Source organism: Oryzias melastigma, linkage group LG24, assembly GCF_002922805.2.
Source record: "Oryzias melastigma strain HK-1 linkage group LG24, ASM292280v2, whole genome shotgun sequence".
Taxonomy (NCBI): domain Eukaryota; kingdom Metazoa; phylum Chordata; class Actinopteri; order Beloniformes; family Adrianichthyidae; genus Oryzias; species Oryzias melastigma.
The window spans coordinates 9,593,817-9,607,596 of NC_050535.1; the positions used below are offsets into that span (position 1 = coordinate 9,593,817).

Here is a 13,780-nt window from a genome sequence, read left to right on the forward strand (position 1 = left end):
ATTGCTTTGCATCTCCTGTAGGGCGATTCAGTTTGGCCACTAGGTGGCGACCACACTACAGCATTACACCGTATTCTAGAAGAAGAAAGTATGAGGAAAAAACAATGTTTTAGACCACAAATGGTTACTTTGAAAAATATTTCCTTAAAAGAGTTTAGAAAATGTCAACCGAGCATTAGCATTAGCCTTCCTATGGGAATTCCATTAAACGTTAGCATAAAGCTAGCAAACTTTAGCGTTATGTGCTAAATCGATCCATATTTTTTATGAATGAATTATTGATCTATTAAGCTTAAATAGATTCAAATTGATCAATCGAGTTTATGAACCCAGCCTTAGTTGTTTCCCACTAACAACCACTAGAGGGCTCTGTAGGTTTGTGCATCAGTATTTGCTGCTGACAGAAAGGCAAAAGAAGAAGTTCAGTTCAAAACAAACTTGGGTGAGAACCCGATCACTCCCCTCGTGAACGTTATGATGTTTTTCTTATCTGCATCGAGACATTATAATTATTGTTTTTATTTTTCTGTCCTTGGACTAATGTGGGACACCAAGACATCAAAAAAACGCAACTTATACTCAAGAGCGACTTATACAGGTACATGTTTTTTCTTCTTCATTATGCATATTTTGGCTACTGTGACTTATACTCCGGAGCAACTTATACTCCAGAAAAAACAGTACTTTTTTTTAATGCACAGATGTGACCCCCACGCTTTGTGTCTTTATCCTTACTTCTAGTTGCAGCATGCGATCCTCCAGCACTCCCTTGTCCGTGGTGGAGGAGGTGCAGGCGCCGATGACCCTCTGCGCCTCACACACCCAGTCCTGGAGCTCTTTAAGTCCTTCAGAAAAGAGTCTGTGTTCTCCGACGATGCGTTCAATCCTGGAGGCTTTGTCCTTCAGAAACAAGGTAAACAGGTCCGTATGGGTTCAGTGAATTACATCGATTGAATCTTCATGTTGCTTAAAAAATGTCTCCCTTTCATAGAAGTCTCCAGAGACCCCCCGGCCCATCTTACAGCATTTTTATCATCCATCTGACTGAAGAAGGAAAAAGCTGTAAATGATTGAACCTTCGCTTTAAAGTCTGACAGTGAAGAAGAACTAAAAATAGCACTCTGGGGTATGCCAGTAAAGTAAACAACTCCCATCTATTATTGCTCTCATTGTCCTGAGGTATTAGCAGACATCAAATTAATCATAGGTGTGCGATCGATCTAATGGAAGCTTAGAAAAGGTCACATTCTTAACACATTTCGGCCCTGACATTTTCCGGATGATGAAGATGACGTTGCAGGGACCTTTAGGAGCTGACAAGGATTACTGAGCCAGCAGATTCAAATGACACAGCAGATTTACAGTGAAAATCGTGCATAAATAGACGGCTTTAGTCGTTTTCACGGGCAGTAAAGAAACAATGCATGCTTTATAGTACATGTGTCAAAGTCAAGGCCTGGGGGCCGGATCCGGCCCTCAAGATCATTTTATTTTAATGTTATTAATCCTATGTTATCCTAATGTTATCTTCCGCTTATTTCTAACTTGTCTAATTTTGACAAAATACATTTTTATGAGTAAAATGTTCAAAGTTATAAAATTTTTTAGTTGATTTATTCTGGAATAAAAAGTTTGGCTTTAAAAGTTTTAAAAATTGCTTTTTGGACCATCTCGGCATTTACTAAGATTTTAAAAGTTATTTTGGAGTAGCTAATATTTCAGCTACATGCTAGCTGCTTTGGCTAATATAGGCTTTTTTTAGGCTGTTTTGAGTTTAGCTAATATTTAGGCTACATGCTAGCTGTTTTGCCTAATTTAGGCTTTTTTTTATATTTTGAAGTTTAGCTAATATTAGGATACATACTAGCTGTATTGGAAAATTTAGGCTTTTCTTAAATCATACGTCTGTTTTGGATTTAGGCTAATATTTGCACGAAAGCTGTTTTGGCAAATTCTGGCTTTTTTCATTTTTTTACGATATTTTGAAGTTTAGCTATTTTTTCAGCTACATGCTAGATGTTTTGGCTAACCTATTTTTTTATTCAAGCTTTTTTGGGTAATTTGGCATTTAGCTAATATTTTAGCTGGCTATCAGCTTCATCGTTTTTAGCTATTAGCTTCAGTGTTTTCCATTTTTAACTTCAGCCTCTTCCGCTATCAGCATTACCATCTTCAGTGGCCAAATTCAGCTTACAGAATTTCACACTAGCATTATCACAGATAATGCTACATATCTAGTTTCAAATTATGTCAGAAAGTTTTAAAAATTTAGAGTGTTCAATAAATGTTTTTCTTGTTCAGCTCGCGTTCTAAGGTGTGTTTTGGATTTGGGCTCCCTGTGGGATTGAGTTTGACACCCCTGCTGCTTTAGCATTTCTGTGACTACAGTATAAAAGGAGCTGCAGGATGACTGAGCGTTACCTTTGTTAAGTTGCTTAGGGAAAGGTACTGCGCTGAAAGCTGAGAAACTCTGTGGACGAAGCCTTTGCCGGCTGCTTGTCCCTCCCAGAGATGATGAGCCCTTTCCCTCAGCCTGCTCAGCTCTACCTCCTGACCAGCCATCTCTTCCAGCACACACTGGACCAGTACGAAGCAGAAGGAGGAACGGGAAAAAGGTGTTATATTGGTCGTGCAAAGTTAAAAGTGACAGATAGGAAAAGAATGCAATTTTTGAATGAAATGTCAGAAAAATGGAGGATGAGAAGGGAAGACGGAGGTGCAGGAGCACATCACACAAACATGGATCACAGACAAGCATTAGAGGTATCTCTGCAGATGTTCATTTTTAATACAAGTGCTGTTATTTAGCCAAAGAAGGAGGCAAACAGAAGGCTGTGAAGGTGGGGGGTATAAGTGTGACAAGTGCATTTTGCCCACACAGGTTCCCACACTGAGGCTTGCATGTATTGTATTGGAAAAATGTAATTACTTTCAGGGCCAGACAAAAGGCAACAATGGGAAGTGCTGCTGCGGCAACAGCATAAATACAAAAATAGTAACAATCAAGACCGAGCTCGGAGATGGGCTTGATATTCTCTTCTCTCTCTCCCTGTTGTCAGGTTTATCTCTGCTTTGTGCCTCTCTTCCTTTCTTGTGTCTGTCAGACATGGCAGAAGCTGTTATCTCATCCAGTAAAAGGCCTTTTAGCCACGCAGCGCTTCAGCTGTGACAGAAGGAGAATTAATTAGATTTCTGGACTTCTCCTCTGACTATTGTGTCAAGACGCGGCTCCATTTTGATCCAGTGTTGCTCGACAAATGTAATTAGGTCCGTCTCCTTTTCCCCAGTGACTTGAATTACACTTTAGGGATTCCTATCTGATGGAAAGGTAACTACTTAATATTCAATTTATGGTGTGATGATAATGTTTACCTAAGTGAGGAGAGCATCAGCAGATGTATGAGAAGGAATGCCATTTTATCAAATATGGATATGTTAGTTAAAAAGTCCTGATGCATGCGAAATGAACGGCTGCAGGAGCGACTACGAAATTCTGCCAAAACTAACAGATGGCTCCATGAGTAACCATGATACAGATTTTGCATTTGAAGAGGATGTGGACCATGTCGGAATGGGTTTCAAATACCTGTAGCTTGCTGAGCTCCTGTCTCTTTGCAGGGAGGTCGTGCAGGCGAGCGCTGCTCTCCTGAACTCTGACCTCTGTGCTGTTGAGCCATTCCTGCAGAGGGTCGGCACTCGCCTCAAACTCTGTCATCTGGGATTGCAGATTCTGCAAATTTGACAGCCGGGTTATTTTTCATTCCACTAAAACGACAAAAATGAATATTATTTATGAAGCTTTTTCCACCTTGAGCACATCTTGTCTCATTTGAAGGTTACTCATCAGGCTCTTCCAGTCATCCCTGGCGTTGGCCACCTTTGCCTCGATTCCCTCCACCTTGTCTTTGGACACCACGGCCATCAGCAGCTCTCCGCAGGCTCCTACCGTACTTAGCCGGGCCTGGCCGTTCTCCCTGTCACTCAAGAACTCCTGAGGGGGAACACCCAGACAAAGGGGATGTCACTATTTAGCACAAAAAAGAAGTGGTGGTGAAAGGAGAGAAAAATATTCCCTTCAGCCCTCATCAATTTTTCATTTTCTGACTTTTCATGGTGAAAATTATTGAGCATAAAAGACAAAGCCGTTCGCTTTTCCACAAGCAAAAGGCGGTTCCTAAAATCAACGCTAACAGAGACGAGGAGAGTCGTGAAGTGTGTTAGTTTCTCCGCAGATCCAAACTACCCACCCACCGAGAATGTACAAGCATACAAAGACACACATGTATGTGCAGCATGCGTGCCCCCCCACCCCCTCCCTCCCCTCAGTGCGGAGCAGGATGACAGTAGCGCAGCAGGGACCGCTCCACCATCTGTGCAGTCAGCACATCACTTTCACAGCTTCAGCCTCTCAACACAAGCAAAAAAAAGTCTTTTATTTCCTCCTCTAAAAGTCTTCAATTTTCTCATCTTATAAGAGCGTATTAGCAATTAAGCATGACACAATGGATGCCCTTGCCCCTCCGATGCAGGCCCTTCCTGGAGGTCAGCCATGTGGAAACATTGTTCCACATTCCTCCCCAAGTCAATAATAAATAAAACATGATTGCCGGCATATTTCCTTGTCCTCCACACGCTGAGACAAGTTTCTCCTCAACCTCAAAGATACTTTTTAATCTCGTCGAGGGCTGCACAAAGCCTTCAGTTGTGTTTGTTTTTAATAAAAACACCCCTGTTGTTCAGGAGACGACTCAATCTGTCTGAAAAGATTCCTGGACAACAATGTGGTTATGAGTGTGGTCAGGTGACTGCAGGGTAATTAACCGTCTGGTTAAAAACGGGGTCCACCTTAACAGAGGAGCCCCCGACTCTTTAGCCAGGAACCCCCGACGAGCTCAGAACAAGCCGCCAGACTGACCAGACTCTCGCAGAGAGAACACGTTTGAAGAGAGTGGCAGCGATCACGCCGTGCAGCTTTCTTTCATCTGTTTGAGTGAATCTCCCCCCACATTTTCATCCTTTCTCATTGACTCCATCTAAAAACAAAAGACACTTAAAAGTGGTACATTTAACCAGCCACTACCCATTCCATTAATCCCAGTTGGCAGCAGATTGAATAAATAGCTATTACACATTTCTGGCACGAGCTTTCAATCAGCCCACTAACTCGGTGGGTTGATATTTTATAGTTTAGACTTGTCAGATGACAGTGAAACCCTACATTTGCATAGAAATGGATCAAACCCCCCAAAAGCAAAAGAAAAACCTAAACTTGTATTATTGCACTCGAATACGACCAGATTTCTCACTGTTACGCAGCTGAAAAAACAGTAAAAATATGATGACATCTTTTTTTTTTCTCTATGACTTGTATTGGTGATGCAAAAATAACAAAAAGCTAGAAAAGTTGCATCACTTGCAATAATGCTAGTGTGATGCATTTGCTGAAAGTAGTCGCTGAAGATTCTGAAGCTTTTTGCTGAAAATGATGACGCAATTTGTTTCAATTACTGAAGGAATTTGCTGAAAATGCAAAAGCTATTTTAAAATGTTAAATTTGCTAAAAGACTGGACATTGAATTAAAGAACTATGAAAGAGCGCCGAAGTTGACCTAATTTTCTGAAAAATGTAGTCAAATTGCTTAACAATACATGCCAATTTTGCATAAATTTTTAGTGTGTTGCTTAAATATGAGCTAAACTCCAAATTAGCCCAAAAAAACCTTAGTAGAGGGCAAATTAGCCAAAGCTAGCTCATTGGTTAAATATACTAGCTAAAGTCCAAAATAGCCAAAAATTCCTCAGTAAACTAAATTAGCAAAAAATGTTAACATGTAGTTAAAATAGAAGCTAAACTCTAAATTAGCCCATAAAAACCTCAGTAGATAATGAATTAGCTAAAAACGTTAGCACGTTGCTAAAATGTTAGCTAAACTCTAAATTAGCCTATAAAATCCTAGTAGATAACAAATTAGCCAAAAATGTTAGCATGTTGCTAAAATATTAGGTGAACTATTTTTTTAAATTACTATAAAAGATTAAAACAGCCCATGAATATATTTTAAGGTTTGTTGCTAATCTACTTAAAGTATTTTTTATGGGGCATATTTTGCTCAATATTTCAGAAACTTTCAAGTTTATCAATAAAAAAAAATACAAGCGGTGATGTCCTGAACAAGCTGAGCAATTTGATATCAAGATTGCTGAAATAGATAAAAGTTTGATTAAGTTTTTACAGGTCGAAAAACATACAGAAAGGAGCAGGAGAAGAGTCTGAATGATTACTAAACATTCAAAAATGTATCAATTTCCTGATAGAATCATTTCAAAGATATTTCCTCTCTTACTTGGATCTTCTGCAGGGCGGAGGACGCCTCGGTGACAGTTTGAGGGACATCGAAGCATTTGGCGGTGCTGATTTTGGCATTGACCAGCCACTGTTGGAAGTCTCTCAAAGCAGCACGAAACCTCTGCTCCAACAAGCGCTCCTTGTTTTGACACTCCCTGGATGCACGGAGGCTGAGACTGTGGGTGAGGAACAAAGAAGAGTCTTTAACAAGGTCTTCACAGGTTCTCCCACTACTGACAAAAACATCAAAAGCTTAAAAGCAGAGGAAACGTTCAATAAAACGAAGAGGAAGTCGGGAAGCTGAAATGTTCTGTGGGTCGCCTGGGGAGAAGTCAAGGCCAGCGATGATCAGGAATGAGAAATGGGCAGGTGTAAAATGGCAAAGTGGGTGAAGTGGAAGAAATGAGGGCTGGGGCATGGGGGGCCGAGTGGGGGATGGTGGTAGGGGGGATCATGTGAAAGGGGGTTGAGACGCAACATATGATTGGGGCAAGAGTTCACGGGGTGACATGATGGAGAGAACGAGGCATGACAGCTCACTGCTTTAGGAAAAAGTGTGAGATGGAGGAGATTAGACTCGACGCTGACAGCAAGAAAAAGATTAAAGCTTTGAGATTTCAGTGCAAAAAGCCCCAAAAAACTGTAATAATGTATTTGTATTATGACTGTGCTATAACTGACAAAGAAGTGATGTTCTAAATAGACAAATGAGTATATATTTAACATATTTTAAAATTTTTGAGTTTTGAGTTTTCTTGTATGTTTCAAGAATTTTAACTTTAATCTCAATTTTTTTACAAATCTGACAAAAAAAATAGACTTCTGACTTTATTTTTTAGTAGTTTGGCTTTTTTTATTTTGAATAAAATTTTCCAATTTTGACTTTTTGCATATTTCTAATTTAAACCTCAAACTTTTTACTACTAAATTTAAACTTTTTACTTTAAAATAGTTTTATATTTTAAGAAATCAGGCTTTAAATTTGAATAATTTCATTGTTTTTACAATTTTGATTTTAATCTCTGAGTTCTGACCCACTTTCCAGTCAGCAAGTCTAAGTGGGACCGATATCGTTACAAAGTTGGCAGAAATTTGGGCCCTGAATGGGTTTGTCTGCAGTTTCTGTGGTGGCCCCACCTGTGTTTGGTCAAACTGGCTTAGGTGGGCACTCAGATGGTAGGCTCGCTACGCTAGCCAGCATGTGGACGGCTAGTGAGCTAGTGAGCTCCACTGTAGCGACATAGCGAGCTCCACAGTATCGAGCTAACGAACTCCAATGTATAGAGCTCCGCTGTATCGAGCTAGCAGGCTATGCTTTCTTGAACTAGCAAGCTCCGTTGTAGCGAGCTATCAAGCTCCGCTTTATCAAGCTCCAATTTATTAAGCACCGCTTTATCAAGCTAGCAAGCTCTGCTGTATTGAACTAGCGAGCATTTCTGTAGCGAGCTCTGTTGTAGCGAGCTAGCTTACTCCGCCGTATCAAGCTAGAAAGCTCTGCTTTACTGAGTTATCAAGCTCCATTTTACTGAGCTCTGCTATAAAAAGCTCCTCTGTAGCGAGCAAGCTAACTTTGATGTATCAAGCTAGTGAGCTTTGCTGTAATAAGCTAGCGAGCTCCGCTGTTGCGATGTAGAAAGCTTCACTGGCCGGCTGGCTAGCGAAGCGAGCCAAACCACAGGCTAGCATAGCGAGCCAAACCACAGAGTCCTCACTTCAGCCAATATGGGCAAACACAGGTGGGGCCACCGCGGAAACTGTGGACAAACCCATTCAGAGCCCACATGGCCTTGCCGTCTGGGTTGTCAGAAACTTTACATATAAATAACAAATTTAGTCTTTTAACTACTTTTATTTTCATATTTTTTTTCCAATTACCAAATTATTTTACTTCAAACTAAAGTTTGAACATTAAATGTAGAATTCTAATTTTAACTATTTTTTGCATTTTATTTTATTTATTTATTTTACAAAACTGGCGTCTTTTATCCTACAACAGATTTGCACCCATTTTAGCAAAAGTCAAAATAAAGGTTATTCCTGAACTGTGAGATGCATACAAACGTTTGACCATAAGCTGAGATTACTATACAGGGTCAAATAGGTTGTTCTTTGAAGAAACGAAACACACAAAAACAATTCTTGGCTTGCATATTAATTTTCAATTTACATTTACTCCCTGATACCACTCGAGATTATGCAGTAACAGAAAAAAAATGACAGTTTCACACATTGTGAAGAGGACATAGAGTTGAAGGTTAGAAAAGGGAAAAAAAAGGTGTGAAATGTTCAAGAAGAGGTTTAAATAGACCCTTCCACAGATGCAAACACTGACAAAAACTGTTTCCACACCAACAAGCTGAGGTTTGAATTTTAGTGATGAGGCAATTATAACAGAAGCACTTTAAAAACAAAAGATTCTGTGCTGTGCTTCGGAGAAGAACTTCAGCTTTCTCCACTGTTCCCTCTTCTTCCTGCAGAGCTTAATGCAGGACAGGTGCGGAGAGTTCAGAGACCAACTTTATGACAGGGTGAAAAACCAAGCAAATTAGGAAAGGTGACGCTTTGCCAGTGAGCAGCCAAGATCACTTAACTGCCAAATCATTTCAAATAAGCTGATCTCAGCCAGGACCAATGCCAAGGAATGATAATGGCTGTGCAACACGGTTTAGCAGTGCGTCTATGCAAAGTCTATGCAGAAAGCTGAAATGAATCTGTTGAATATGGATCACATTTGCATGTCGTTTGGATGGTTCTTTTAACAATGCATGTTCACAAACACAAACATAGACATAGTTGTTGCTTTAGAGCTGAAAATCAGGAGCCGTGTTAAATGTTGATGTGATTCTTGAACATGTAAAAGTGTGCAGGGATGCTCATTAGGTCTATTTATATTTCTGTCAGCAGGAACTGACTCTTGGTGTTAATTGGCACAAAGAAAACTCTTAATACAAGTTTAAGTTTCTTTATTTAACCTTTTTGTGCCACTCTGCCTACATTACAGAGAGTTTCATTCTGGACTTGATCTTCTGTTTCTGACTCTACTTCATCTCTGACTGCCTCCCCTGACCCTCGCCTGGACTCTTGACAACTCTAGTCTCTTCTTGGATGATCCTATACTCGTGATTGAAAATTGGAAAGGTCTACCTAAAGAAAACAAATAAACAAAACCTGCATGCTAAGACTACCAAGGTCCAACCCCAAACTAAAATAACAAAACCCATCAGTGTAAGACTACTGAGACAAGAGAGCAAAAATAACAAAAACATAATAAATAAAATAAAAATAAAGTAATGATGACTTAATTAGCATTAATTTGATTTAGATTAGTTACATTTATAAATTGATGGCTGAGGTGCACATAGATGATAAACTATGTAGGTTTTTACATCCCTGTTGACCTGAAGACGTCTTGTTTGCTCAACACTACCTCCAGAATCCACAGATTTTATATGCACAACTTTGGTAAAAAGTTTGATCTTTTATGAATTAAAAGGACATATTATCTTATGCTGCACGACCCTGGTTACTAGCTGCACTGAGATGATCCTGTTTGACACAGAGCATTTATAAGTTATTCGAGCTTCTGTCAAACCTAAAAAAAAATTCACATTTTGAGAGATGATAAGTTCTTTTTATATTTTTGCTTTTGTTGGTGCCAAAAATAGACATAATTCATATTTATTATTTAAAAAAGGTAATGGATGCAAATCCAAATTTCTTAAAGGCTAAAGTAAGACTATGCGGCTCCTTATAGATTTGATCAGTAGAAAATAAGCCAAAATGACTCTTTTACTGTTAAAGGTTGCCGACTCCTGGTTTAGGTTTTAGCATCTTCATGAATGTTTTCGGACAAAAAGTAGGTAAAAGTAGAAGCGGGAATAATATTGATAAACCAATACACTGCCGTCCCACTATGTGCAGTTGCAGCTCTAACTGATATATTTGCCAAGCAAAAGGATTATGACGCTAAAAGTTTGGACGCATGTTAGCTTTTTTCTGCAGAATTTTGACGAATCAATGAATCGTGGCACCATTAGTGTTACTAGTCTCCATTGCAGGAACATCTGGCTACATGGTCATTAACTTGGCCTCCTCTCACCTGTTGTGCTGCTTGATGAGTGCCGTCACACGCTCCGACTGCGAGCCCAGGTCTCTGGAGTAGCGCACCAGGTCATTCAGTTGGCCTTTCAACTTCTCTGCCATCGGCTCGGCGCTCTGCAAGCCCTCCAGAATATTCTAAAGAGTAAACACACAGATGCTGGCTCAGCCGTGGATCTGCATGGCACCCCTCCGATCAATGCATTCCTCCTCACACAGTCGTGTTCACTCCTAACACAGAACACATACTCACAGTGTCGCTTGTTCAATAGCATTTCTGTTCTCCAGGAAGGAGCTGTGGAAAACGTTCTCCCGCTCGCCTCGGCGTGCCGCGCATTCTGCACTCACGCAGTCATGAAATCCTCTCCCATGAAATATGTACAAGCAGCGACTCTTCACTCATTCGCTCTCGCTCTGACGTCCAACGGTTAACCAGCCCTCCCTCCCTTCGCCTGCACACCCGTTGCTCTCCTCTCTCCTACTTTCTCTCCTCTCGGTTTTCCCTCCTCCCACTCCTTCCACGCATTTTTTCCTCCCTCTCCTTTTCTCAGGCTCCACTCCCGGTGGAATTCAGCTGTCAACCCGCGCAGATGCAGCATCGGTTCAAACGCACGCAAACAAGCGCTCAGTGAAAACACGGCCGGACACAGGAAACAGAGGAGGAGGAGAGAAGGAGGAGAGAGGGGGGGAACTCCTCCTCTGTTCTTTGACAGCCTCCAAATTGAGAAAAAAAGGGAGAAAGTGGTGGCTGTGGAGGCCCGGGTCTGAGTGGCCTTGATGAGGAAAGAAAATCTTCAGACAGTAAACATCCGGGGGTTTTGGGGATGAAGAGTCAAAGCATCACGAGACAAATCTGCACAATCCCAATGAAAGGCAGAAAAAAACAAAGAAAAACAAATTGGAAATGTTTGGTAGGGAGAGATAGAGGGAAATAATGGCCATAAAAACAAACGGGGAGACTGTGGGAAGTGATGGGATTGTAGCTGTCACTGCCCATCATCCCTGCAAAGCTGATTTACAAACTAATCTGTTTTTAAGGATTTCCCAACAGAATGGATAATTACTGACAAGACAGGGCAGCTAAATGCAGAGCTGGTCTGCACACTGTGTCCATGTGGAAACAATGATAATCACCTCCTATGATTGCACCACAATTTGCATCATTTATTCTTTTTATAATAAACTATTGTAAGAGGAACAATGACTAATATGATGATTCCAGTTTCACTCCACCTTAGCCAGCTGCCATCCCTCCACTGCTTCCTCGCCGTTGCTCCGCCCCTCAGCTTTCATCAGCTCCTGGCTCCACCCCCTCAGAGATCCTTCAAACTGCTTCAGCTCGTCCTCCAGGCGGGTGGTGCGGTTGCTGTACTCCTCCTCCAAAGCAGAAGCGGCGGCGAAGGCCCCCTCCAGGCCATCTCTGGCCCTCAGGGCGGCCCCCTCCCACTGCTCCAGAGCGTGCGACAGCGCCCCCAGCTGCCGGTCGATGGCCTCACAGCCACCTGCTGCTGTGTGCTCCGCCGTGGCGGCGGCATTGCGACGCACCCGACTGAGGCGCTCTCGGCCCTCCAGGAGGCGACACTCCACGCACTCCTGAAAAAAATAACAGGAGACAAAGTTGCTAAGGAAACTGTGACTAAGGAAACAATCTCTAGATGTGCAGTTTATTTAAAGCTCCCCAGTAGTGCTTTTATCATCTTGCTCTCCATCATTTTATAGTCAAACCTGCATCTATTTCCTGCTTTTTCCTCTTTTATTGATTCCATTCACCTTCTCAGCTCCTCCTTAATCCTCCTTCTTAGTCTCTTTTGTTAGGTAGCTTTAAAATAGGCCAATTTGTTCAACAAAACAATAATTGAATGAGATGAAAAAAGAGAAAAGTAACCCAGCACATCTCTAAATTCCCATCTTGCCTTGATCTGAACTGCTTCACACCATTTCATGCACATTTATGATGTGATAATTGGAGCCCATGTGCAAAATGAAAATGCAAATCGACTTCTCTTCACACATTTTTTTCGCTGCTGCCGGATTGTTGAGCAGAAATAAATGCAAAACTAATGCTCCTCTAATTTACCAAAATTTCTCGCACACAATAAAAATCCCATCCATTGGCAGTAAAGTACATCAGGAGAGATTGAGATATTTGGCTCTGATAATGGAAACAAGCTGGGAACCAATTCCAGCACCTCGTATGATTCAATCTCTTTCATAGGGAGAGTCCATTAGGATTAAGAAGAATTGGATTAACCTTTTTAGTGCCAAAAAAACCTACAAACTGATCGCAGCCTTCAAAAAGCAACATAAACACGAAGATTGGAACCTTAAAAAACATCTTATGATTTATCTGTCATTTACCTAAAAACATATCTATACAGGTGACAGTTTTGAAGTAGATTAAGCATTTATTGCCAACTAAAAAACAAGGATAAATGGCATTATTGATATAAAATTACATTTAAATGGTGCAGAAAAACAATATGTTAAAGAAGAAAAGTTTTTAGGAGTAATAACTGATGATAAATTATCTTTGAAATCTCATATAAATTACATAAAACACAAAGTTTCTAGATCCATTGGTATTCTGCTTAAAATCAGAGATGTATAAAACAAAAAGAGTTTGTATCTTGTTTACTGTTCATTAGTTGTTCCATATTGTAGAATATTTGCATTGTCTTGTATAAGATATATATATTGTATAATATAATACAAAATATATTTTTATGGAGGGTAAAATATTGAAAGATGTTAAGGTTTAAGTTGATTTATTCTGGTATAATATTCCTGCCTTTTTATTTTTCATATTTATGTTAAATAATTACAGTTTTAAAGTTTTAAAATACTGGCATACAGCTAGCTTTTTGGACTATTTTGGCATTTACTAAGATTTTTTAGGCTGTTTTGGAGTTTAGCTAATATTTCAGCTACATGGTTGTTGTTCTGGTTAAATTAGTTAGTTAGTTAACGTTTTTTAGGCTGTTTTGGAGTTAGGCTAATATTTACATGCTAGCTTTTTTGGCTAATTTAGGCTTTTCTCAGATTTTGAGGCTATTTTGAAGTTTAGTTATTTTTTTAGCTGCATGCTAGCTGTTTTGGCTAACTTAAGTTTAAAAATATATATTTTTAGGCTAATTTGGAATTTAGCTTATATTTTAGCTGGCTATCAGCTTCAGCGTTTTCAGCTAGCATCTTCAGCAGCCAAATTCAGCTTACAGCATTCACACTAGCATTATCACAGCTAATGCTATATATCTAGTTCATAATTATGTTAAAAGTTACGGTTTTACACTTAATGACTGGATAAATATTGTTTATGATGTTTATAAAATGGAGAGG

General features: G+C 40.1%; 1 protein-coding gene across 8 annotated transcripts in view; it reads right to left on the bottom strand.

Annotated features, from left to right (window-relative positions):
* syne1a (spectrin repeat containing, nuclear envelope 1a) overlaps positions 1–13,780 on the bottom strand; it is a 139,129-nt gene that overhangs the window by 64,032 nt on the left and 61,317 nt on the right. For 7 of the 8 annotated variants that reach the window (XM_024290872.1, XM_024290869.2, XM_024290873.2 and 4 more), the window contains 7 exons: positions 11,678–12,037; positions 10,446–10,582; positions 6,345–6,522; positions 3,809–3,991; positions 3,587–3,730; positions 2,422–2,577; positions 736–900 (listed from right to left, as the gene is read on the bottom strand). In XM_024290872.1, coding sequence (XP_024146640.1) covers positions 736–900; positions 2,422–2,577; positions 3,587–3,730; positions 3,809–3,991; positions 6,345–6,522; positions 10,446–10,582; positions 11,678–12,037 — 1,323 coding nt within the window. The remainder of the gene's footprint in view (positions 1–735; positions 901–2,421; positions 2,578–3,586; positions 3,731–3,808; positions 3,992–6,344; positions 6,523–10,445; positions 10,583–11,677; positions 12,038–13,780) is intronic. The other variant, XM_036210377.1, reaches the window with a different exon arrangement.